At 35.1% G+C, this 25,280-nt stretch overlaps 1 protein-coding gene across 3 annotated transcripts; it reads left to right on the top strand.

Annotated features, from left to right (window-relative positions):
• Positions 1-16,637: 16,637 nt before the first annotated feature.
• Positions 16,638-25,199, top strand: LOC141708265 (uncharacterized). 3 transcript variants are annotated; one of them, XM_074511785.1, is made up of 10 exons: positions 16,638-16,797; positions 17,321-17,609; positions 18,557-18,745; positions 18,919-19,011; positions 19,123-19,305; positions 19,390-19,492; positions 19,626-19,811; positions 20,554-22,973; positions 23,583-24,172; positions 24,613-25,199. In XM_074511785.1, the coding sequence occupies exons 2-10, from the start codon at positions 17,379-17,381 to the stop codon at positions 24,620-24,622; spliced, it is 4,005 nt and encodes a 1,334-aa protein (XP_074367886.1). In that variant the 5' UTR covers positions 16,638-16,797; positions 17,321-17,378; the 3' UTR covers positions 24,623-25,199. The 3 variants fall into 3 exon arrangements, with proteins under 3 accessions (XP_074367886.1, XP_074367885.1, XP_074367887.1); XM_074511784.1 differs by having other exon boundaries at positions 17,352-17,609; XM_074511786.1 differs by having other exon boundaries at positions 17,356-17,609.
• Positions 25,200-25,280: the final 81 nt, after the last annotated feature.

Raw genomic sequence — 25,280 nt, forward strand, 5'->3', positions numbered from 1 at the left:
ACTGGTGACGAGGTTGATTGGCCACCTGATCCTCCACCCGATGAGGGTGAATCTCCCGCTAATTAGGTATGCCTGAAATCCTTATTATTGCCTTCAATGAGGACATTGAAAATTTTAAGTTTGGGGGTGATAATGTAAGGATTAGTAGTGTGTGTCCATATAGATTCATATAGATTTATGTTGCATGTTTAGTTGTAGTTCATTCATATTTTTGCATGATTGTTCATTTAGGACATATTTGTTTATTTTTATATAATTTCATATAGTTGCATTTGCATGCATATTTAGCATGATCCCTTAAGATGAACTATGATATTTGATAAGTTGATGTTGATTTGAGTGTGGTGATGAAGAATAAAGGGATGTTTAAGTCTTAATGAATTGATTTGCATGCCAGAAACAAATATTTTCACAAAGTCTTATAGGGTTGCTTTTGATCTAGATCATGATCATACTTGTTTGTTGTTGAGATTTAATCACTTGGTTATATTTAGAATTTGTGATATTCTCGTAATGACGTAAAAACACTATTTTTTTTATCTGGAGAAAAACTTGGATGTCATTGCTAGTTGTTGTAAGGCTAGGTGTCAAATGGCTAGTAGCCGGCTCATATTTTTATGAGTAGTCTAGGGTTGAATGAGATTGAGCGAAACGCACTCATTCAGAAATTGTTGAAAAAAAAAAGAAAAAAGAAAGAAAAAAGAAAGAAAAAAAATATGTGTTTATGCACAATTGATCAAGAGTGAGCTCTTTAATACTCGAGTTATTAAGTTTTAGGGGACTTTGTGCCTAGTGACCTAAGGCTTTTATAGTCTGGGATCCACTAACCTAACGCTCGCTACATGGGTATTATTGTATAAGTCTTTTGGGACCTCATTCATTGCACGGTCAAATAAGCATCTTTGCTATGTGTTCAATAATAGTGTGAATCCTTGTATAACTCTAGTAGAAAGGAGGTGTTGTGAGTCATAATGCGTTTATTGTCTATTCTGTTTATAAACTTTTGATAGTTTCAATGATAGATAAGTTATGGTTATTGATCTAGTGTCGAGAGTATATCTGTTAAGCATCCACACACGCACATTTCTGGTTTGTGAGTTGGGTTGTGGGATTTATTCGAACTCTGTTTCAAGTTATTGCATTCTTAGAGGCATTGGCTTATTCATTTGGTTATGGTTATTCTGAGGGGATCGATTGCATTATCATTTAGTTGCATTTACGTAGTTGCATTCATGCATTAGGTTTGTTTTGTTTTTGAGTCTGTGACGCTTGAGGGCAAGCATCGATTTAAGTTTGGGGGTGTGATAAGTGGCATTTTATACCACTTAGAACGTCTTAAAATGGCTTAAATTGGTGTCTTGAAATCAAGTATTTTGTGTATTTGATGCGTTTTTCTAGTGTTTATGCATTTCAGGGTATTAGTTGCATTTCGGGGGAGGAATCATCAAGAATAAGCCTTGGCAGGTGTTCACCATTGTGAGAGGAAAGGAACGGGCAGATTACGGCGAAGAAACGGAGCAAACTTGGATTTTTTCCAGTGGAGGCCTGCGCGCCCGCGCAGCTATGCTGAGCGGCCGCGCAGCAACCTGCGCGCCCGCGCAGCTATGCTGAGCGGCCGCGCAGGGTCGGGAATTTTGCTGAATTATTTTAGACTTCTACTTCTGTTTGGTCTCCAACTTCTATGTAATCTGAGTTTTATGGGACTATTATATAAGTAGATTTGAGACGTTTTCACAGAGGGGGAGGGAGAAGAAGAAGATTGTGTTTACGCAAGAAGCGAAGGGGATACCAAGGAGAAGACCTAGAAGCACAGAACAACTCCGAAAAAGAAGATCTTGTTTTCAACTTGTGATTCTTTGAATTAGTTGTAACTTTGGATGCTCGTTTTCGTTCTTGTTGAACCTAGATCTCGTTTATTCGTACTTTGATTATTATTTAGTTTATTAAGACCTTGTTTATACCATGCTTTCATTGGAACCCATGGTGACGATGAGTTCGAGTATGGGCTAATCGTTGTCATGGGATTCTAGCGGATTTACTTATGGATTTCAATAATTAATTGTTTCGATATCTTGGTGTGTGGTGATTGATTGATATCCTAGTATTGGTTGTGCTTATTCGTCTTATGTGCGTAGCTAACATATAAGATAGCGTGTTAATCTCTATTGAAGCGACAGTGAATATAGAGGTTTAGAACTTGCCATGCTAGCATAGGTTCATGTATGTGTATGCATGATTCATAGGTAACTCTAACCGTTTTACTTGCCCTATGTAATCAAGATAGATAACTTGTGCTTAAACTGTTATGTTGTCAAATTCTATAGACATATAGGGTCTCAATATAATTGGTGCCTATTCAGCTTCTATCTCTTTTGTGGATGTCTGGTAGAATGGTACTCGTGCAACGAAAGTTGGCGTTTATCAGTTTCGTGTTATCTGATTAGTGTCCTCACCATCACATGCTAAGGTTAAGAATGAGAAGGCTATTGAACGAAGTATTTAATGAAGTTAGGATCTCATGTTTGTCATATATAGTAATTCAACCTCAATTCTCTTAGTTAATGTTATTTAGTATAATCTTTTAGTTTAATAAAAACCCAATTTGTTATTTGTCTTAGCATTGAGCGATAACCATACATTGTTGCATAGGTGCATAAATTGAACTTAACCTAAACTAGTCTCTGTGGGAACGAATCTGATTTATATCTTATACTACTTGCGAACGCGTATACTTGCGTGAATATTAGCGCGTGTTTTCGCCCTAACACTAGCTCACTTACCAATCTTGTGAATGTTGATTCATCAAGTGGCTTGGTAAATATGTCTGCAATTTGTTGTTCACTTGGAACAAAATGAAGTTCCACTGTACCTTTCATCACATGTTCCCTAATGAAGTGGTACTTGATATCAATGTGCTTGGTCCTTGAGTGTTGCACAGGATTCTCTGTTATGGCTATGGCACTTGTGTTGTCACAAAAAATAGGAATTCTATCAACATGTAGTCCATAATCAAGGAGTTGATTCCTCATCCATAACACTTGAGAGCAGCAACTTCCAGCAACAATGTATTCAGCCTCAGCTGTAGAAGTAGAGACTGAATTTTGCTTTTTGCTAAACCATGATACAAGCTTGTTTCCCAGGAATTGGCAGGAGCCTGTTGTACTTTTCCTGTCTATTTTGCAACCTGCATAGTCTGCATCTGAGTAGCCAATTAGATTAAAACCAGACTCTCTAGGGTACCAAATTCCTAGATTTGGAGTCCCCTTGAGATATCTGAAAATTCTTTTAATAGCTACTAAGTGAGATTCTTTAGGGTCAGCTTGAAATCTAGCACAGAGACATGTAGAAAACATTATATCTGGTCTACTGGCAGTTAAATATAAAAGTGAACCAACCATGCCTCTATAACTTGTAATGTCCACAGACCTTTCAGTCTTATTTAATTCAAGTTTGGTGGCAGTGGCCATGGGAGTTTTTGCAGATGAACATTCTATTAAGTCAAACTTCTTTAAAAGATCATAAATATATTTAGTTTGACTAATGAAAATTCCATCACTAACTTGTTTAACTTGTAAACCAAGAAAATAGGTTAGTTCTCCCATCAGGCTCATTTCATAATTACTTTGCATTAGCTTAGCAAACTTTTTACAAAACTTATCATCTGTAGATCCAAATATTATGTCATCTACATAAATTTGAACAAGTATACTAGAGCCATTAACATTCCTAAAGAAGAGAGTTTTATCAACAGTACCTCTAGTGAAGTGATTCTCCAAAAGGAATTTTGATAAGGTTTCATACCAGGCTCTAGGTGCTTGCTTCAGTCCATAGAGTGCTTTCAACAGATAATACACATAGTCTGGAAAATTTGGATCTTCAAACCCTGGAGGTTGACTTACATAAACTTCTTCCTCCAATTTCCCATTTAGAAATGCACTCTTGACATCCATTTGATAGACTTTGAAATTGGCATGGGCTGCATAGGCTAGAAAAATTCTGATGGCTTCAAGTCTTGCAACAGGAGCATATGTCTCATCAAAATCTATTCCCTCTTGTTGAGAATAGCCTTTAGCAACCAATCTAGCTTTATTCCTTATGATAATGCCATTTTCATCCATCTTGTTTCTGAATACCCATTTTGTGTCAATAGGACTCTTGTTCTTTGGTTTGGGTACCAGCTTCCAAACTTTGTTTCTCTCAAATTGGTTCAGCTCTTCCTGCATAGCTAATATCCAATCTGGATCCAATAAAGCTTCTTCCACTTTCTTAGGTTCCTCTTGAGATAGAAAACTACTATACAGACATTCATCTTGAGTAGCTTTTCTTGTTTGCACTTTAGATGATGCATCACCAATGATCAGTTCAAAGGGATGATTCTTGGTCCATTTCCTTTGAGGTGGAAGATATACTCTAGATGAGGTGGCCTCAGTATTGTCATGATGTGAGACAGAGTGTTGATTAGTTGAAACTCCCCCTGAGTTGTTGGTCCTTTGCAGGGAACTTGGAGTTCTATCAACTGATGATGTAAATCGATTATCCGTTGATGAACTATGATCAACGGATGTTTCATTTTGTACTTCAACGGATGATGCACTATGTCTTTCAACGGATACTGCATTGCCTCTATCAACTGATGCAGAATTTTGTGCATTATCCAAGGGCATGTTTTGAATCCCTTTTGAAGTGTCATCTCCATCAGTCTCCTCTTCACTATCATCACAATATATCTCAATGTTGTCAAATTTGAGTCTCTCATTGTGTCCCTCATCTGTTAGTCCATCAATCTTTTTATCATCAAACACAACATGCACAGATTCCATAACAATGTTGGTTCTTAGATTGTAGACCCTATAAGATTTTCCAGCTGAGTAACCAACAAATATCCCTTCATCAGCCTTTGCATCAAACTTCCCTTTATGGTCAGATTGATTTCTCAGTGTAAAGCATTTACATCCAAAGACATGAAGAAAGTTTAGAGTTGGTTTTCTTCTCTTGAACAACTGATAAGGAGTCATGCCTTTAGCTTGATTGATCAAAGAAATATTCTGCGTGTAGCAGGCACAATTAACAGCTTCAGCCCAGAAATATGTTGGTAACTTTGATTCTTCAAGCATTGTTCTAGCAGCCTCAATTAAAGATCTGTTCTTTCTTTCAACTACCCCATTTTGCTGAGGTGTTCTTGGAGCTGAGAACTCATGCATGATTTCATTTTCTTCACAGAACAGCCTCATTGTCAAATTCTTGAACTCAGTTCCATTGTCACTCCTGATATTCCTAACCTTCAAGTCAGGATGATTATTGACTTGCCTGATGTGATTGATAATGATTTCACTTGCTTCATCCTTTGATCCAAGAAAATAGACCCATGAAAACTTTGAGAAATCATCTACAATCACTAAGCAATATCTTTTTCTTGCAATTGACAATACATTGACTGGTCCAAATAAATCTATATGTAGCAGCTGTAATGGTTCATCAATTGTTGTTTCAAGCTTCTTTTTGAATGATGCTTTCCTTTGTTTGCCTTTCTGACAAGCATCACACAAACCATCCCTTGAGAATTCAACAAGAGGAATTCCTCTAACTAAGTCCTTTTTGACTAGATCATTCATTGTCTTGAAATTCAAATGGGATAGCTTCTTGTGCCATAACCAACTTTCAACTGGACTTGCTTTGCTGAAGAGACAAGTAATAGATTCTGCATCAGTAGAGTTGAAGTCAGCTAAGTACACATTTCCTTTTAACTCCGGTTAGAACCACTTTGTTGTCTTTCTTACTGGTGACAACACAGGCTTCAGAATTGAAGGAAATTGTATTCCCTCTATCACATAGTTGACTGATGCTCAGTAAGTTGTGCTTGAGACCATCAACTAATGCAACTTCATTAATGATGACATTCCTTGTTGAAATCAAGCCATATCCTATAGTAAACCCTTTGCTGTCATCTCCAAAGGTTATGCTAGGGCCAGCTCTCTCCTTAAACTCTGTGAGCAGGGAGAAATCTCCTGTCATGTGTCTTGAACAGCCACTGTCCAAGTACCATAGATTTCTTCTGTTTCCCTACACACCATAAAATCAATCAAGTTGATTTTGGTACCCAAGTTTCCTTGGATCCATTCATGTTAGCCTTTCTCCTAGACTTCATTCCTCCTGCATCTTTAGACTTAGGTAACTTTGAGTCAACCTTGATCTTAGATGTAGTTGGTTGAGGTGTAGGGTTAGTCACAGAATCATTTAGCACATTTGGAATTTGATAAGGCATGGATTGTGCAAACATGTTATTCCACATAGGCATATTGTATGGCATTTGAGGCATACTAAATGCAGCAAGATAAGGATTGTTAAAATATGGCATATTTGCAAAATGTGCATAAGGATTCTGTTGAGACATAACAGGCATAGCATGCAGAGGTGATGCAGACATATTAGGCAAGGAAGAGGGCACAGGTATGGGAGTTTTCTTAATAGATTTGCAATTAGCAGATAGATGATTAACACTACTACAATGCACACAGCTTTTTCTAGGAGCATACTTATCAGGTGTGTAATTGTTATGTTTGTTAACCCCTACCTTCCCATTTCTATTAGATTTCCTTTTAGTTTCCTTTTTATCCTCAACCACTTTGAGCCTATTCTTTAACTGTTCTCAGGTCATGTGTCCTATATTCACCTTACTGAAATCTTTGGATGTGCTTGCTTCTTCTTTGACAAAGTTCTTGGAAGTTGAACCAAACTTTTTGTTGAGTTTCTTTAGATTTTCACTTTTAGAAACATCTGCCTATTTTAATTGAGGAACCTTCAACGGATGCTCCTTTTCTTCCTTCAACAGATAATTTTCATCATCCATTGATTCCACATCCGTTGACAGCCCATCAATTAATTCCATTTTCTTTTTGTTTTTATCCCAGGCAGTCTCACAAAATGATTCAATTCCTTGGACCTTGACAATTTGAGCACTAACATCCCTAGATGTCTTCCAGGCTTTAATCACCTCTTGCTCTCTCTCTAATTGATTAGAAAGTATTTCTACTTTCTTAACAGATTCAGCTAGTTCATTTTCAACAGATATACAATGTAGCTTAGTTTTCTCTAGGTCAATCAACTTATCTTCTAACACAGCATTTCTATTACTTAAAAACAGATTGTTCTCTTTAATCCTACTATTTTCTTTAGCAAGAGATTTAAGAGACACACGCAAGTGATACAACTCAGTAGACATGTCATTAAAAGCATCATTGCACTCTTCTTTAGTAAGCTGTGTTAAATCAGTTGTGATTACCTGGTTGCTTGATGAACTAACTTCATTTTCCTCAGAATCAGCCATGAGAGCCAAGTTGACATATTCCACATCTTCATCCTCTTCTTCTCCATCAGCTGCCCAGTCTTTTTCTTGAGTAATGAAAGCCCTCTCCTTTTGCTTGAGCAGATCAAAATATTTCTTTTGGTAATCTACTTGGTCAAATTTCTTCTTTTCAGAAGTTGGCTTTCTGCACTCACTTGCAAAGTGTCCACTTATACCACAATTGAAACACTTGAACTTGGATTTGTCCACCATGTTCTTATGAGGTTTAGTGGCTCTAGTGTTTTTCTTAAATTTCATCTTTGCAAATCTTCTGGACAGAAATGTAAGATGCTCATCAATACCATCAGAGTCATCTTGGCTGGAGTTGTCTTCATTCTCAGCAACTTGCTCCTTACCCTTGCTTGATTCTGATTTGCTTGTGCCATCTTTGGAGTTTAATGTTGATCTCACAGTTTCTTGTCTGCATTCTTTCTCATTTCAGCTACCAAGGAAACTGAACCTCCTTTCTTTCTTCCCTTCTCCAATACCTCATCCTGTTCCAGCTCTAGTTCATAAGTCTTCAAGATTCCATATAATCTTTCAAGAGTGAAGTCCTTATAATCTTGAGAGTTTCTCAAGGAGACAGTCATGGGTTTCCATTCCTTTGGCAAGGATCTTAAAAATTTCAGATTTGAATCCTTCACCTGGTACACTCTACCATACAGCTTCAGTCCATTCAACAGCTTTTGGAATCTATTGAATGTGTCATTTAAAGATTCATTTTCTTCAAAATGAAAATACTCATACTGTTGAATGAGAAGTTGTATTTTGTTTTCTTTTACTTGTTCTGTACCTTCACACAGTAGCTGAACTGTGTCCCAAACCTCTTTGGCAGTTGTGCAATTTATCACATTATCAAACATATCCTTGTCAAGACCATTAAACAAAATGTTCATAGCCTTCTTATCCTTGTGGACTTCTTCTGTGTCTTCTATTGTCCATTCTGCTCTAGGTTTTGGAATGGATTGACCAACAACAATTGTGGCTGTAGCAACTGTGGCTACTTTGTGGGGAATGTGAGGACCATTCTCAATGCAGTTTACATAATCTTCATCTTGGGAGAGTAGATGAAGGTGCATTTTCACCTTCCAATGGTGATAACTGTCTTTGTCAAGAACTGGGATTTTTACTCCAATATCCTTCTTACTCATCTTTGTTAGTTTCCAAGAACTTTAAACTCTTTGTGTGTCAAGAGCCTGCTCTGATACCAATTGTTATTCCTAGTGAACTAACAATGAGATTTACAGAAGGGGGGTTGAATGTAAATCTCAAAACTTTTTCAAGTTTTGAGCAGTTTCAAAGGCTGTGTGTTTAAGATAAACAAGTGTGTGAATTGCTTTAAGCTAATACAGATAGATATATATTCAAACACAAAAGTACAGAACACAACAGACCTTAAAAACTTTTCTGGTGGATTTGTTGTTCCACCAGAGATGGTATTTCAGAAAATCTGTGATTCAAGAAGTTGATCACAGTTGCATCCTAGTACAAACTAGATAATTTTTCTCTCAAAATTTTTCTAAACAGCTCTTGAAAAACTCTGTTCTAATTACTAGCTGCTACTTGGTTTATATAACACCAAGTTTACAAGTGAAGACAAAGATAAAAAGTACAATAATAAAATAAGTTCTCCACTTGTTTCTTCTCCATTTTACTCCAGTGCATTGTTGACTATTGCCTCTTTATACTAGAGTAGAACGGCTGCTTTTTCTGATGTTCCTGAAATAGGCTACCACATCTCAGTTGTCTCTGTCAACCCATGTGCCTCTGTTTGTAGGTACAACTACCACTTGTCAACTGCTATTTAACAGAACATCCGTTGAAGCCTTCATCCGTTGATGGCTTTATCCGTTGATGTGTTAGCAGTTGAAGCTCTATCCGTTGATGCACTCATCCGTTGAAGGATGTTATCCGTTGAAGCTTTAGAGACATCCGTTGAAGCTTTGTTTCTCATCCGTTGAAGGTCTTTAAGTTATCCGTTGACACCATTTCATTTATACAAAATTACAAGGCATGAGATATTTACAATTGGCCTTCCTATCTGCATATCCTTTAGTAGTCAACATGACTTATAATTTCCCTCAACATTTAAGAATTATATCTCAAATTCAGAGACTGAAATGTGCTACAACACTAGACTTATTTCTAAGTAAAGCTACACCATCAACGGATAGCCAAAGTGGTCTTATCCGTTGAGGCTACAAACACTAGATTTCTACTTAAGTGTTTTGTTAAACATATCATCAAACTAATGCACATATATTCTTAACAGCTGCCAAAATTAAATCAGTTCGAAAGCCATATTTATTTATATGGACTACCATAATCAGCATAACATGATAAACTTGGCACAGTAAATAAGCTAATAAAAGAATTCATATGATATTACATAAAAAAAAATCTATTTCCTACAGAGAAAAGGGCATGGATGTATACGTAACAATTATGTAGTCCATATTTTGTTGTCACTTCCCTCATGTCCACAACATGACTAATTTCACGCACCACTCATGTCTCTTTCTAGATTGGATCTAGCTAGCTAAGGGCTGTTATTTCACATTGTCTACCTCCCCTCAAATACATTACCCTGTCATCTCCTATTAAAGTAATGGAATCTTGTATTTCATCACAACATGTAAAATTATCTATAACAAGCTTGCATAATACTACTCTATTAAACAAAGATTTTATGACAGAAATAGTTATATTAGTAAAACAAACTACCATGAAAACAAGATTGTAAAGACACAATAACAATTTGTACATTCCATTTTAATTAAGTTCACTTACATCTCATAGTACAAAAAGATTGAAGTATAATCTACATATGGAAGTCAACTCTTACTTTCACCAAATAACTTTTTAATTGCAAGTGTCTACAAATATATAGCTAGGCCTAGGCAATATAAAAATATATAAAAACACTGCTAATTCATAACAATTATTTATTACAGCAGATTGTGTAGACAAATAAGCAATGACAATTACTTATGCAGAGCAATAAATGCTGATTTTTGACAACTGGGAGTATCTTTGCTATTGAACAGATTGAATTATTATTCTAAATTTAAGAGAATCTGGAGTATCTAATTAAGTATATTGAGTATTATAAAGTATCTTGCACGTGTCATTACTCAATAATGTACAGGACCAAGCAGTTAGAAAGTATCTTGCACGTTGTCCCTCATATGCTTTCTAAAATAAACATAGATATTACACTTGAGCCCTTTTTGATTAATTTAAAATATTTACAACTAAAATCTCTTAAACCTAAATTTTTTATAGGCTATACGGGAATGTGACATATTTTAATTTACTTGATAATAATAAGCGAAATGACTTGACCTATATTGTATCAACAAATCAACTCTAGGGAATTGATAAAATTGAGATAATGGGTATGAAAAGTCCAAAATAGTACGTTTTCGCTTTTATGTAGTATGGTAAAATATTCTCAACATTTGAGAAATTATACTAGCTTATAGTATATACCTTAGCCTAAAACTAGCTTTGTAAAAAATATACCATTAATGGACCAGTGCGGATAATTGTGTACCCTCGGCTTGATATTCTCAATGAATCTTCCCCAACCTTCATATAATTGAAGAGTATCAATTTTCTGGAGACATATATAGTCTTCTAGAAAATATAATAATGGAGAATGATAAACCTTTTTGGCTTTTAAAACTTGCTCCCTCCTGTTCGGTTCTATCATGGAACCTGTACATGAGACTAACATTAAAATCTGTTTCTTTTCTGGTATGTAAATATTTGATTAACGCAATATTATCATGCACGCAATAAGGTACACAATTACAAATGTAAGGTGTAAACTAACTCACATTACCGAAATTTTCCTAGTTGTAGTTAATCTAATATAAGGTACGCAATTACAAATGTAAGGTGTGAACTAACTCACGTTACCAAAATTTTCTTGGTTGTAGTCAATCTAATGGTACTAAACATAAATTGAACTTGTCACCTATTACATATATCTCTATCAGATATATCTTATGGTATTAAAAAAGATAAGCAACTTTAATTTGCAGTATTATTAACATGTGAAAGATATATGCTTGACTGTTTACTAGTCATCCTATGAATATTTTTTAGCAGAATTGCCTCAATTGAAATCTCTATTCCATATTTTTGTAACACTACTATACAAATTCATTCAAGAATCTCTGCAAGAGACTAAAATTTCTGATGTTTATTTAATATATTTCTAGAATATGGAGTAGAAAATGAAAAGTTCACTATTATTGTGTTAAGGTGTGTTAGTTTTATGTTTACATTTACATAGTAAGGACAACTAGAAGTGGTAGATGCATATTGTATAAATATTCCTGAGCTGCACAGATGCATATTGCAGGCACAAAATACGAATTGAGAACGCTAATTATAAAATCGGTATAATTAGAACAATCATAATTAAACAACATACTTGCAATGCTTTTATATTAGCTGAAAGTTTCTCAAGTCATGAAACATGCATACACACATAAAACAAACATACATGTAGTTTAATAATACAATCATAGTCAAAAGTATTTGATGACACCTAATATTATTATTGATTGGTATAAAAAAAATTTAAAAGTCATGATTATATTAAATACCTACTTTTTCAAGTGTTTATTAAATAGTTTATCAATGTAAAAGTTGAGTTATAGATATCTGATAGGCTAGGTACTAGTTGTACTCTTTATCAATTATAATATATAGCTGAATCATGATACACACATACCCTCAAAAGCGATTACATTATTTCATTTATTAATATTAATATTAATATCCTATCAAGGTTAACATATATTTTATCAAGGGCAGACTATATTTTTCTACTATTTGGAATCGTACAAGTTATTTATTTAAAGAAGTTATTGATTTATCAAACTTTTTTCTACTAAACTTCATTTAAAAAGGGTAAAATTTAATAAATTGTAAAAATTTATAAATATCAATTGAAAAATTATAAAAAAAAAACTTTAAAAACAAGTTAAGTTAGTGTTCTTGGTCTCACACGAACTTTTAATATTTAAAGAAAATTTTCTCAACGAAGCATACCTCTATAAGGCTCACTAATGATAACGTTAAACTCATCATAATTGTTGAGTTATCTATTCACTTTAGTTAGTGAATATACTCCTGTATACAAAATTGTATTTGACAAAAGAAATGATGAATTTATTCTCAAATCACATGCAAAAGATAGTGAAGCAATTTTAACTTATGGTACTGTAACCACAAAAAATATTATTCAACTATAAGTGATGAATTATCAAGTCTAAAGGTGAAACGAGTGATATTTTTGCCACAAAAGTTAGATTCACTCGTTCAATTACTGATAATTTAATTATTTGATATTTTCAAATATGAAAAATATGGAGGAAGAGAACGAAAAACAAAGAATACTTAAAAAATCTTAAAGATCAGAATAAAAGATACATAAGAGTTAAAAATAGTATCTACAGACCTAGAGGCGCAAGGCCTTGGAAAAATTTCTAGAAAACTTACAAAGGCTTGTGATTAAAATCTGAATGAGAACCTAAACTCTCAAAATGGAACATTTTGAAGGCTATTTAGTTTCAATATTGAAAATTATTATTAATTAATAAGCTAAAGGTCTTTTAACATCATTGTTGAAGAATTGAAAATAAATGTTTGGTTTGCAAGTGTTCTGTTTTAAGATCAACAACATTAAAAATTACCATTATTAATATGAAAAATACTCGAATCAGACTATAAATTATCAAAAGATTTAACAAATTTGATCATACAAGTTTGATTAATTATGAAAATGTAATTTTTAACGAGTGTTGGTAGTCTAAGATTAAACGGGGAATGGGGAATATAAAAAGACTGAGTTAATTTTTTTATGATAAAGGTTAAGATTGAGTATTTGTTTTTATATTAAAGTGGTTCTCACTTAAGCTCTTGCCTAATCTAAGAGAATTTAACATAAAAAAGTAACTAGAAACCTAATTTATAAGTATTACTAATATTTACTTTTTTAATTTACATTAAAATAAGTGCTAGGATTTACGTAGCGCCACATGGCAGGTGCTCCTCACACAATAGTGGACATACTAACGTGGAATTGATATGGCAATGGGGACATGCTGACGCGACTGTGGGACCTGCTAACGGTGACAATGTGCCTCATATAGAAGGGGCACCACGTGGCATGTTGGTCCCACATGATAGTTCCCCCTATGATAGAGTGACGATGATGTGGCATGGGCTCCATGTCAACAGGGTGACATGGCACTGACGTGGTAGTATGACTACGCCATTTTTCAAGAGACAACATTCTTATATGGATATTTGTGAATAAACCCTTAATTTTATTATAGAATTTTATAAAATTGTAAATTTTTTATTTTTTAAATATAAAATTCGATAATAATGTAGAATAATAGTTATATTTGAATATAATAAAAAAACTAAAAAATAAAATTTGAAAAATAAAATTAATTTTAAATTTGATTATACTATTAAATACTTTTTGATAAGTGTGATTCTATTGCGATTCTACTACAGAACTACTTTAAACTTTTTCTTCAAATTTTAATGATTTTTAATAAAAAAAATTATGCAACTTCAATTTTTAATTTGATAATTAAAATTTGTAACTATATATGATAAAAAATGAAATAAATTATATATTTTAAAATTTTTAAATAATGGTTCTCTATGAAACTTTATATATTGGAGTCCTTTATGAATTGCCACATAATATAACTATTATATTAAAAATGAAATAGTGTAAGTTTCTCTATTAGTATGGTCACTCCATTCCTAATTGTTGGATTATTTTTAAATCAAATTAATAATACTCGTTAGATATAATACTAAAAATTAGTTTATGTAATAGTCCAACTTCAAATCTTATAATAACCTAGGTAATAATACATGACCTATTTATTTGGGCGCGTTATATATTTTTCAGAATATGTTTACTTTGACGAGTTTATCAACCTACTTATACTAAAATCTAATTTAGTGGTTTTAATTGTTTAAAAAAAGACTTATTGACATTTTGGCCCCTTAAAAAATATGTGTTTGTACCGATGAACACCTGAACTCTGCATGCGTATCCTTTGACTCCCAAATTATGTATTTTCGTACCCTTTAGCCATTTATACCGTGACAGTAAAAAATCGGAGGGGCAAAAAAGATATTTGATCCTCGAGTTGTACCGTTATAAGGGTTAAAAAGGTACATATCTCGTACCTTGAGGGTGAAAAGGTACATCATAACATACTTCAAGGGCTAACAATTATTTATCTGTCATATAGATGATTTTGTACCGGATTCAAACAAGAAATTTCCAGATACACAGAGATCATTGTAAGTATTGTTATTACAATTGTTGATGACCAAAAGAGAGCTAAATAATAGCGTCTTTGAGACATGATGCAGATATCCACCTTGTTTCTTCTTTCCTCAATCCTTTTATAACAGTCCTAAAGTGTGTCTCCCAAGCATACAATTTCAGTATTTTCATGCTTATCACTGCCTCCGTAATAGCCCCGAGCCTTCTGTCCCGTGTTATCATGAGTTCTGTCAGATATTTGTGTTGAAGTTTGACCAATGGAGAATTTCCTATCACTATTAAAATCACTGCAAATAGAGCTGCAAGCGTTGCTTTGCCTACAAAATAGTAAATGATGAGAAGGGCAAGACATAATTGAAGTCTTGTTGCGCACATCTGATGAAAATAGTATGGAAAATCGCCAATTTTATAGGCATCTACAATGACATAATTTATTATCTGGCCCGGAGAATGAAAGGCTTTAGCAGCATTTAATAATCTAAGTTGCTTCTGATAAATAACAACATATAACATAGATCTCACTTGAAGTCCAATTAATCTAGTTCGGAAGTTCTATTGTCTCTCTGATAATGATTCTATACATTTGGCCAAAAAGCCAGTGGATATCCCTCCTACTTAAATTTTTTTTGCCTTGAGCAACCTGAATGAAAGCTTTGAGTAGGAGGGGGGCCTGTAGCAAGTGCAAGTACCTTGGTCAATGCAAAAAGACCTAACATTAAGATATCTTTACGCTGCCAGATAAAAATACTTGACAAAACTAGAGGAGATCCAGAAGTTCCATTTTGTGTCTGGGTTGTCAGATGTTTCATAAACAGGGAGTAACAGGTCTCTATATGATCTGTGTGCTGTAATTTTGGAAGATCTCCGTCCCCAATAACTTTTACTTTTCCCTTCTTCAGGATTGGGTTTAACCACCAAAAGGACATTCTGCTCAAAATTCTTGCACAACTGAAAGGAGTGACATCTTCATCCTCACTGATTTTACTTCCAACATTAACCCCTTCACCTTGCAAAGGTGCATACAGGGTTGTGGCCTTGTCGATGACTATTTCAGGTTGTTCATGTTTAAGTTTTGCCGAAACACATAACAAAATTAAAACTGCTTTAGGTGAAGTTAATATATCAATAATGCTTTTCAAAGATGTTTTGTTGTAAACAATGACTTTACAACCAGATGAGATGCTGGTAATTAACCAATTAATATCTTTCATTTCTTGTGTTCATTGTTTATTGTGGTTCAAGTTTATCATGGCGAGAATGACGCGACCCAAGGTGCAATGTCTCGTCAATCTTTTGATGAATATCTACTTTTTGCGCTAATTTTGATCAATTCTTTTATTTGTCAAACATGTACCTTTTCACCCTTATAACGGTATAACTCGAAAGTCAAATATCTTTTTTGCCTTTTCGATTTTTTACTATGACGGTAAAAAAGGCTAAAGAGTATGAAAATACATACCTTGGGGGTCAAAGAGTACGATCGCAGAGTTCAGGGGTTTATGAGTATAAACGCATATATTTTAAGGGCCAAAATGTTAATAAGCCTTAAAAAAATTATTCATCTATTTTTAAATATCTAATTATTATAATAACTATTTTGACGAAAGATATATTCGGTCGCAGTTATTCAAACATACCAACTCTTCTTAACAAATTCAATTAACAAAAATAATTATATTAATTAATCGTGCATCACAATTTGAATGTAATCTCACCTTCCCGTTATTTGTAAAACAATACAATTTCAGATTCAAGAAATAAAGTAAAAATAGAAAAAGAAACACACTTTACCGCAACAGTAAAACCCTTTCTCCCCAGATTTAACTTTCTGTATCTCTCCCAGATACACACAACACAACGCACGCACACCCGATTCATATAAAATTAAAAACTTTTATTTATAATATCTTCAAGATTATTATTAATATATTAATTATTATTATTATTATTATTATTTCTTTTTAGTATCTCGACCTTTTTATCGCATACATAATAAACAAAAACCCTCATCTTCGTGCTGCTTAAATTTTCACTTTGAGCTCTGTTTGTTGATCCAAATTCAAGCTTCGCAGATTGTTTTGTAAGCCCTTGTTGCTTATTCATTACGGCTTCTCAGGTAATTTTTTTAATTTTATTTGAATTTTTTTATCAATTAGATGGTGTTGAAACCTAGGGTTTCGTTTCAATTCAGGATGATTCCTTGTGTTAATTATCTAAATTTTCATTTTTTATGTTTTATATTCACTAATCTTGAGACCCCATCTGTGTTTTTCTGTGTGTAAAGATTGTATGTATAGACAATGTTAAGTGTTGGTAATGAGCTGATAGTAGATTTAATTTGTGGGGTTTGTTTGGGATTGATTTGAAGTTGTTGGGTTGTTGAAAGATTGTTTAATTTAGGGGTAGGAGTGAAGGTAAAGGTTTTTTGTGTGTCTCGATTTTAAAGATTGTTAAAAGGTTGGGAAGTAGTATTACATGATTGTGCTAAGATTGCTTGAAAGTTTGGAAAAGTATTTCGAGAAAGGTATTTAGAGAATTGGATGTCTTGGTGGTTAGATTTGGTAAATGTTGGTAGTTGGTATTGGTATTTTATGTGTTTTATGTTTAGCTTATTAATCTGATATAGTAATTGGTTGCAGTGCTTGTGTTCCCATTTCTCTGTTGTTTTAGATAGGCAATAAAGAGGGGTTGAACAACATGGGTAGTCACGAGGGATTGTCTCAGCCAGATGTGTTTTATCCTAATGGTCTTTTAGCGGACGAGGCAGCTTCTGTGACCAGAGTTCTTGATTTGGAGAGATGGTCGATAGCCGAAGAGAGGATTGCGGAGCTCATTGGCAGCATTCAGCCAAACAAGCCCTCAGAAGACAAAAGAAATGCAGTTGCAAATTATGTGCAAAAACTTATTACTAAGTGTTTCTCATGTGAGGTGTGTTTTTTTCACTATTCTCGAAATCTCGGTTCTCCATTTTTCGAAAGCTGTTAGGCATTGTTCTCTGTGAATGTGCCTATTTAATTTGCAGCAACTGTTAGTATCTCCGTTAACGACTAACGTAGGAATTGATAATATGTTTCGAACTTTTACTATATTTTCCCTGTTTTTGTTTTGACTTTATGCGAAATAATTTGCTCTAAGAGGTAGTTTTTGTGCATTGTGTGCTGTTTGATCGTTTTATACTCCCTTTCTCTCACTGAAGTTACCTCCAATTAAATCTGACTGTACTACCTTATTTTGACAAGTACATTTTATACATTCAGAGGATATATAAAATAAAAATGAATATATTTAAGCTGCCTGTTTCCCATAAGTTTGTGCTTATGTGGAAGTGCATCATGAAGGTGTTCAAGGCTTCTATAAATCAAGAATATTATTGAAAACTTCAAATTTTCTTCAATATATTTTATATGATTTAACATAAGGGTAAGACTATACTTTCTGTTTCATCACCTTCATATTCAGCTGGTTCATTTTTCCGATTAAAAAGTGATATGAGCTGTGGATTGAAGTTCAGCTAAAAGTATATGTTAGCCACTGCAGTTACAGGAATTATGACTAAAAAAATACACTAGAGTGAGCAGATAAAAAATATTCATGGCTACGTAGTACAGACCTTGAATTTGTATATATCTCTTGGATTTCTTTCATTAAAGAACATGTTTATATTGAGCTATTCTTTTTCATATGGTTATTTGTTTGTCGATAGCAATGAATTTATGTTTAGCCTGGTTGATGTCATGTTGGATAAGATATACCAGCCATTTGTTTTGAAAGTTCCATATTTAAAGTCACAATTTGAGTAAAATGTTTGCAGATTGCTTCACGTAATTTCTCTGTGATAAGAAGTTTATTTTAACTTTATTTATAATATATTATAGGTATTTACCTTTGGATCGGTCCCTCTCAAGACTTACCTACCTGATGGAGATATTGATTTAACTGCATTCAGTAAGAATCTGGATCTGAAGGACTCTTGGGCTACTGAGGTACGTGATATGCTTCAGAATGAGGAGAAGAACGACAATGCTGAATTTTGTGTGAAGGAGGTTCAGTACATTCAGGCAGAGGTTGGACAAATTTCACACATCTTTTTAAATATCATCTTGCATCAAGTTTATGAACATATTCTGAATATGAGTCGTGGGTTTTATAGATGCATTTTGAATAAATAACACTATCTGTGCAATTACGCTGACAATTTACTTTCTTTATATACATTTGATATATAAATAATTGGCAGGTGAAACTTATAAAATGCCTCGTAGAAAATATTGTTGTGGACATATCTTTCAATCAGCTCGGTGGTTTATGTACACTTTGCTTCCTCGAGGAGGTAAGTCTGTCACCACGTCCAAACAATGCTTTAAAGTATGAAACATATGCACGTGTTAACTGTTATTGTATTACCTTGGTTGGCTTTCTCACATAGTTCTCATTCTGTTAGGTTGATAGTTTGATAAACCAAAATCATCTATTCAAGCGCAGTATCATATTAATAAAAGCTTGGTGTTACTATGAGAGCCGAATACTCGGTGCTCATCATGGACTAATTTCGACTTATGCTTTGGAAACATTAGTGTTGTACATATTTCATGTCTACAACAGTAACTTTACAGGACCACTTGAGGTAAATGTAATAAAGATTTGCAGTCTTTAGTAGTTTTGCTTTATCTTTTTGACAGAAAAAACTTACTTGAGAATGAACCTGTAGGTACTTTTTCGTTTCTTGGAGTTCTTCAGTAAATTTGACTGGGAGCACTTTTGTGTTAGTCTCTGGGGTCCAGTACCAATTGTTTCACTTCCTGAAGTAATAGGTAAGAGATTAGGATGTTACTCATCTAATATGATATTTATTTTGTAAGACAACAGCTATGATATGACAGATACATTCTATGTTTTCAAGAAGATAGTTGCCTCTGATGTGTTCTTTTTGTCAATTTCTTACAGCTGATCCTCCTCGAAAAGATGGTGGAAATTTATTACTCAACAAAGTATTTCTACGTGCTTGCAGCACTGTATACTCTGTTTTTCCTGGAGGTCAAGAAAACAACGAGCTACCCTTCATCCCCAAGCATTTTAATGTCATCGATCCTTTACGTGCAAATAATAACCTTGGACGTAGTGTGAGTAAAGGTATTCATATTACTAACTCAAGATATAATTGCTAGAGTGTTATTATTTACTCTGTGTGTGTGTGTGGCTGTGCACACACACACAAGTGGTTATGTATTAACAATTTTTCTTGCAAGAAGGTTCCACTTTTATCAAATTTTTATTTATATTTATATTTTGGCGAGATATTGAAAGTAGTGGCCAATCGAGAAGTCATTTTACTGCTGATCGTGTTACTATGATGTAGTAGCCAAATCATGCTTGCAGATTTTTCTTGAAAGATCTCATTGCTTTTCCATCTATGCATAGTGCAACGCTGAAACTGCAAAAACTTTTAGTTGTCTTCTTGCGGCCTTTTCTTTTAAGGTTCTGCCTATTTTGTATTAATGTTGAGTTCTGGTATGCTTGTTGCTTATCATAATTGATTACTCTTTGTCTAAGTTTTGAATGTTATATGAGCAATAAGGGTTCTATTATGTTGATATGCAATGTATGAGTTTAGAAGTTAGTTTTTCCTTTCGTTGATCCATTATCATATATCTGCTATTAAATTAGCAAGAGCTGAATTTAAGTTGGTTAGAAATATAGGTTTGATAAGCCACCAATAACGTACTGCTGTATAATTATTTTGTTTGTACCTTCTACAGAACTGAATGTTGGTCTTCATGTATATTATGTTTTACATGTTACTTGATGAGCACTGTGTCACTTAAGTATGCTTCTATCTGTTGGTAGGTAACCTGTTTCTTCTTGTTTTTGACAGGTAATTTCTTTAGGATTCGTAGTGCCTTTGCTTTTGGGGCCGAAAAACTAGCAAGATTGCTTGATTGTCCTAGGGAGAGTGTGATAGCAGAAGTCAATCAGTTTTTCCTGAATACATGGCATAGACATGGCAAAGGCCATCGCCCTGATGCACTGAATTCTGGTCTTCGTAGTCTACGACCTCTTAATCTGAATCAGGTTAATGGTTCTAGTGATGTTACAAATCCTTTAAACATCAAAAAATTTCAATCTGCAGGACGTGAAGTTAAGCTTCAGAAAAGTTCTCATCCATCTAATGGCATACTTCCGCAAAAAGGAAATCACCTCTTCAAGACCAACTCTAGGACGATTAATAATACTGCTGGGCTACAGAGCCAGAAGACATCCCCTAACTCAACTTACTCGGTCTCATCTAATCAGAGCCATCATACACCACCAGAGTACAATGGTAAACATAATGCACATATTGACAATGGGAGAAATAACAAATTAGATCACATGGGAAACAAAGTGAATTCAAGGTATCAGTATGAAAGGACAAACTCAAACACAGAGTCTGTAGGAAGAGAGAGCGAAAGTTTATATCGATCCAGGCATAACAGAACGTCAGAATCGATAAAAGAGCAAGCTGCTGCATCAAGATTAGATTATGGCAGGAAATATTCTAGTCATGAAGCCTCAATAGACAACAGTGCAAGATCCAATACTTCCGTTTCTTCAAACACTTTTCCAAATAAATATCGCAGTCAATCTGCTTCAAATGCCAGGCAAGAAGACGAAAACTCTGCTACTGAGACACTGCAAATGCATCAGGAAGAACAAGATCTTGTAAACATGATGGCATCGTCAAGGGTTCATAGTCTTGAGGGAAATTATCAAATGCCAATAAAGTTCGCTTCAAATCATATGCCTCTTCCATTTCCACATTCATATTTAGCTTCAATGGGATATCCTAATAGAATCCCGAGTGGCATGGGTCCCAATGGCTTTAATCCGTATGAGATGCCTTGGGCAATGCATGCACACTATGCTCAAGGTTTAGTGCCTATGCCACAATTTACTTCAAGCATAAGAACTGCTTCACATCATCATGAGGAGATTGTTGAACCAATTGAGGATTACTTGTCATACAGGGACATTCGTAACGATGATGTTGATCATAGTCCATGGTCAGAGCAGAACGAGAGTTCTGTGCAAGGATGTGACCCTGATGATGAAAGTCGTCAAGTGCAACAGCTGGAAAATAAGAAACTGCCATTATCTGGAGGATCTATGGGTGTTAATGCAACTCACCTACCAAGTCCTGAGAATAATTTGATGGAAGGCCACGGGTCAATATATGAAGAACGAAGTTCGATGGAAAATTTAGGTGATAATCATCGACATCATAGACGAAGTGAGGTTTATTCTTCAAGCCAAGGATCTCTGCCGCCCGCACGTACAACTTCCTCAAGATCTAAACTATCTTCTGAAGGTTCATGCGAGGGGTCATCTTTGAAGAGTTCTAGGTCCGTAAGGGAAATGCGCGAAAGGGCGGACAGGAAATCTGTTCAACCTGTTGACCATTCTCATATTTATAAGAATGAATTGCAACACGAAAGCGATACCGTTGACTTTCTTTCTCCGCGGGATGCTAATGACACTCGAGATTGGATCCCACTGTCAACTGTCGATTCTGAAGTTGCAGAGGACATGGTACCTAGAAATGTTGCTCCTTTTCTCCGCTTTCATCAAATGCCTAGTTACGGAACAGCACAGTTGAGTGGGGCAAATTCATTATCTTCTGGCGCTCCAGTTCCTGTAGTTAATGAATCATGGCAAAGACCATCTGATGACAATGGTTCTCTGCCCTTTGCATTTTATCCTGCAGGACCACCTGTACCTTTTGTAACTATGCTTCCATTCTATGGCTTTCCATCTGAGACGGAAGCCTCAGATGGATCTGGAAATCATTTTGAGAGGGACGAGGAGTTCGATTTATCCAACATTAATCAATCTGGGCAAAGGTTGACCGAAAACCGTGATCATATACAAAATTCTGGTCAATCAAATAAGAAGTGGGCTACCTCGGAGGAGCTTGCTCCAGAGAAGTCTGATTTTCTAAATGGTGACTTCATCAGCCACTGGCACAATCTCCAGTATGGACGTTCATGCCAGAGTCCATCTGACCAGGAGCCCGTGTTCTGTCCTCCTCCAGCTGCACCTCCAATGTATGTTCAGGGCCATATGCCCTCAGATGGCCCTGGAAGACCTTTATCTGCTAATGCCAGCCTTTTTACCCAGCTTATGGGTTACGGTCCTGGTACTGTTCATGTCTCACCTGTCCAGCCTGGTCCTAATCGACATGGAGGTGCTTATCAAACCTCTGGTGATGAAATTCCTAGATATCGTGGTGGAACTGGAACATACCTTCCTAATATGGTAATCTAGCTTTTTTGGTGTAAGAAAGTTGTTTCAAATGCATTTACATCTGATCTGAATCCACATCAACCAAATTTAATAGGCTAAAGCATTTGAAATGATAGATACTGTATATGAATTGTTTATACCCATTTAAAGGCTAGATTATGCGTAGATGTTTAGGAGGTATTTATTTGTCACCATTGCATGTTACAAAGTAACACTGTTACTTAAATAACTTTATACACTGCTCACTCGACCATCTTTGGTGCAACGATTATTTCTTAAGACTCCTAGGTACAAACTTAGTTATATTTGAAGGCTGCACTGGCAGTTCTCAAATATGTACTACTGCATACTCCCATGAAACATTTTAGCACACTAGGAAAATTGATGAACCCAGACAAAAGTTTATTTACTACCTTTATCTTCTTGTATATGGCCGGTGAAATTCGGCCATCAAAGATAGTTTGTTTCTTTTCGAGGAATTTGTTATTCCATAGTGTTTCAGATGAAAAGGTTACTTACTTCAGTGGCCACCTTGTTGCTAGTGTTTACAGAATTTGGTTGAACTTGCAATGTTTCGTTTTTCCTTTGTGTATTTACTATATCTGTTCCTACTTTTTTCAGAAAGTTCCGTTGGACCGACAGTCTTCAAAGGCCAGGAACAACAAAGGGAACTACTGCAATGATCGCAAGAATCAAAATGCTGATAGAGACCCGATCTGGAATGTTGACTCAAAACAACAATTCGCTGGTCGTGGCCAAAGTCGAAACCAAGCTGAGATGTCAAATACAAGAATAGATCGACATGTTGCAAACAATAGTCGACCTGATAAGAAGTTGTATACAGTTACCCCTTACTCAATGCGTTCAAACCATCTACAGAATGGCCAAATCAGCTCTTCCCAATCATTTGTGCAAGCTTCTAAAAATGTTCCATATGGAATGTATCCTGTGCCAGTAATTAATCCAAACGGAGCTGCTCCCTCAGGAACCTCCGTTGTTATGTTATACCCTTATGACCAAAACATGGGTAGTGATTCTCCTGCTGAACGACAACTCAAGTTTGGTTCAATTGCGCCTATGCAATTCTCTAATTTAAAAGATGCAGCACAGCTGGGTAGAAATTCATCCATGGATGCCAGACAGCAGCGGAATTATTCAGTAGGTTCTGGCCATTCTTCACCAGACCTACCCTCTTCACCAATGCATCGCAGGTAAAATCTTTGCTGCATTTGTACCTACTACTTCTAAGATTTCAAATAATTTTATCTTAGTTTTCACATCTTGTAGAATTAATTGATTTACCTGGATTTTGTTGTAAGATTGATTTGTTTTTACTTACCATGCCTTTGGAATTTTATAAATGAAGCTGTTACAGTAAAAGTAAACCATCCCAGTTCAATACTATAAAATATAAATTCTTTCTAGATTTTAAAGGCTTAGCCTGGCGGTTGCCCCTCCACTCTTGGCAGCAAGAGGTTGAGGGTCCAAGTTCCGGTCTAGGCATATGTGTTTGTGGTTATTTGAATTTCTGTGATTGGCCAAAGAAAAAAACTATTTACCAGCATCTTTAATCAATTAATCTTTGGTGATGAGCTCTAATGATAGCAATTGTTGCTTAAATTGACTTGATTTTTACTTTTATGCTTAACAGGGGAGTATGAACATAATCCCAGATTTACAAGGCAAAAGCACCAGTGAAGCGATGCATCTTTCCTTCTCTTTGAAGATGAACCAGAAAGATCACTACCATGGCAAATTATTACGGTGCCATGATCGATAAACATATCCACAGGGTGCTATGTTTTTGACCAGTGAAGTATCAATGTTCTTGTGGTCTGTGTATTCCTGTTTAGCATGCATGTTTTGAAACTCTGTAATAGTCGTGTTCATCGGCGGCAGGAGTCCTTCCGCTCGGACAAGGTACAAGATGCTTGGGAATATGCTGGGATCTTGTTTGGGCTTTTGGGGGTGGGGGAGGGGAAGAGAGAGGAGTTGTACCTTGTAAGTTTTATGCTTGCGAATTTCTAAATGTTTTAGGGATTCTCTGCGGAGATCATTTTGTTAGGCCTACCTTTGTATATAATACATACAACGTAGTCCAGAAATTTATTAGTTCACTATATTTTTTAGTGACTATGTTAGTTTACTATATTTTTTAGTGACTTTAGTTTGAGGAGCTCTTGTTAACGTAATTCGCTTTTGCCTAATAGGCGGTTTTAACTTGGTTGACATCTTTCACCTGGTTATACAGCTTTGACAGACCCTGGGATTTTTATGCACTGTAGTCGATAATATTTCAGGGAGGATTTGCCAATCTAT

The sequence above is a fragment of the Apium graveolens genome, chromosome 2, assembly GCF_009905375.1.
Source record: "Apium graveolens cultivar Ventura chromosome 2, ASM990537v1, whole genome shotgun sequence".
Classification (NCBI taxonomy): Eukaryota; Viridiplantae; Streptophyta; class Magnoliopsida; order Apiales; family Apiaceae; genus Apium; species Apium graveolens.

Excerpts from the sequence above, each read along its gene's own strand:
- LOC141708265 (XM_074511785.1), top strand. The coding sequence starts at position 17,379 with ATGGGTAGTCACGAGGGATTGTCTCAGCCAGATGTGTTTTATCCTAAT. Across the intron at positions 19,306-19,389 it reads ACTTTACAGGACCACTTGAG|GTACTTTTTCGTTTCTTGGA; the intron begins GTAAATGTAATA and ends ATGAACCTGTAG. Across the intron at positions 19,812-20,553 it reads TGGACGTAGTGTGAGTAAAG|GTAATTTCTTTAGGATTCGT; the intron begins GTATTCATATTA and ends TGTTTTTGACAG.